The 2106-nt window shown below is 34.0% G+C and overlaps 1 protein-coding gene across 1 annotated transcript; it reads right to left on the minus strand.

The window, feature by feature from the left end:
• Window positions 1-452: 452 nt before the first annotated feature.
• Window positions 453-1415, minus strand: LOC124917345 (beta-amyrin 28-monooxygenase-like). Its single transcript, XM_047457798.1, has one exon. It carries the CDS (start codon window positions 1413-1415, stop codon window positions 453-455), a length of 963 nt encoding a protein of 320 aa, XP_047313754.1.
• Between the last annotated feature and the right edge of the window lie 691 nt (window positions 1416-2106).

Raw genomic sequence — 2106 nt, forward strand, 5'->3', positions numbered from 1 at the left:
ATTGAGTGTAACAATTGTAGTAGGGCAAAATTTAAATAAATCCGACCCAATTCATGATATCATTTGGAAACTTTTTAGTTTTCTTTCATAATATTATCTAATTTAAATCAATTTTCAAATCAATGTTTTCTTTTAGAAATTCAGATTCATAAATTATTTCTAAAAGAGACCATCTAAATAATGATAATTTCTCACCTTCCATCCCTTGGGTATTAAAAAGCCTTCATAGATGAAATCAGTCAAGGCCTCCCTAAAGGTGCCTTGAATAGGAGGGGCAAGTCTCATTGCTTCACATGCTACACTCCATGAATATTTCATCTTATTATTAACATCATTCCAAGTCAGCAATTCACCTAAACTCTTTGAATTTGCAATCTCCATTTGCTCTATTTATTTGCATAAAAAAAGAACTATATATTAATCATCAAAAAAATCATTTCAATTAACATTAATCATGAATCATGATCCATACCTTTATAAACTCTTTCATAAACATCCGGGAGTTTGGCAAGGAACTTGACAATGGAAGAACATGCCGAGCTCACCGTGTCGCCGCCTATAATTAATCCCATGATCTTTTCCGCGATGTTATAGTCCGTCACAAAGTTTTCATCTCTAGTAAGCAACATGTGTGATAGTAAATCTTGCGTAAGGGATTTATATGTTCCTTGTTCTAAATCGGTCTTTCTTTGCTTTACGATCGTCGTAAATTCGTTAATGATGAAACGGGATGCTTTGATGGCACGGTTATACCTTGTGCATGGCAAGTCAATGGGCATCGAAACAGTCCCCCTCAAGACTTGCTCGAAAGGATCTGCGAGCTTTTCAACGAGCTCGGGATCATCAACGTTGATCAACAAGCGACAAGCCAACGCGAAGGAGTAGCTTGTTATAAGTGGAAACGCGGTGACTTGTTCCCTATTGTCCCAATGAGAAGCAAAATGTCGTTGCGCGATTATATCCAAGAAGCCAATATAGGGTTCTAGAGTCTTTGGCGTTAAGAAATTGTTAAGCATCCTATTTAGTTTAAGGGATTCTTCGAAATTGGACGTAGAAGGTATTAACTTGGTGATTGTTTTTGGCCACCACAATTGGACAAGCTTATTTTCGTTCGAGAATACAAACTTATTGGCAGCTGCCCCACAGAAGACGGCGGCTGGGGATCCAGCCAAGTGTGATCTAAAGATGAGTGATCGATACTTCTTAATGTTATCGAATATGAACTTCTCGGGATGGCCACTCCAACCAGCTGCCAAAAACTCTAGGGTTTGGCCAACAAAAGGCCATCCCGATGTGCCCGGGGGAAGCGACGACTTCCCTCGAGTGACCGCGTTCCAATGAGTTAAAACTTTCACCAAAATTATTGGGATGATCAAACAGAGAAGAACAACAAGAGAGGCATGGAAGAAGTACATGATGGAGATCAAAACTGTGTTAGCTATGTTTTGAGAGCTATTTGATCTTGTTTCCCTCCTATTTTAATAGATATTTGAAATGTGTTTTTATTAATATTTTAGTTTATAAAATATTTCAGTTGACTATATATGTCTTGATCAATATTGCATGTGCTTGTCATTAATTAAGGATGTTCTTAGATTGGTTAGATTAACATTTTATAATCTATATATATATTATTATTCTATATCTTTGTAAGGAGTCAACAGGCTTTCTAATAGATTTTTATCCAAGAGGGTATCATTATGATGCCATGTGAATCTATTAATCTTATAAATAAATAAAAATAAAGATGAATTCCCAAACATTTTTATTTATTATTTAAAAATAATAAAAGGAACAGACTTTTTTTGGGTCAAATTTAGGACCTTACTTAAAGGGATCTTTTATAATCTTACACTTGAAGGGTTATTTCTATTCAATCAATTGAAAAGAAAAACCTAAAGTTAATTAAAAATAAACTACTTAAAATTAGGTTATACTTACAACCAAACTAAGACTAATTGTACAATTATTACCATTAATAATGGATAAGTGAATAATTGCTAAAATGTTTGTACAAGATGCATATGATACTATCTGTTTTATGCCAATGATTTCTTAAGTAAGATGAAATATTTTAAACATTTTTCACATAAAGTTTAGAAGAAT

The sequence above is a fragment of the Impatiens glandulifera genome, unplaced genomic scaffold, assembly GCF_907164915.1.
Source record: "Impatiens glandulifera unplaced genomic scaffold, dImpGla2.1, whole genome shotgun sequence".
Lineage (NCBI taxonomy): Eukaryota > Viridiplantae > Streptophyta > Magnoliopsida > Ericales > Balsaminaceae > Impatiens > Impatiens glandulifera.

Excerpts from the sequence above, each read along its gene's own strand:
- LOC124917345 (XM_047457798.1), bottom strand. The coding sequence starts at position 1,415 with ATGTACTTCTTCCATGCCTCTCTTGTTGTTCTTCTCTGTTTGATCATC.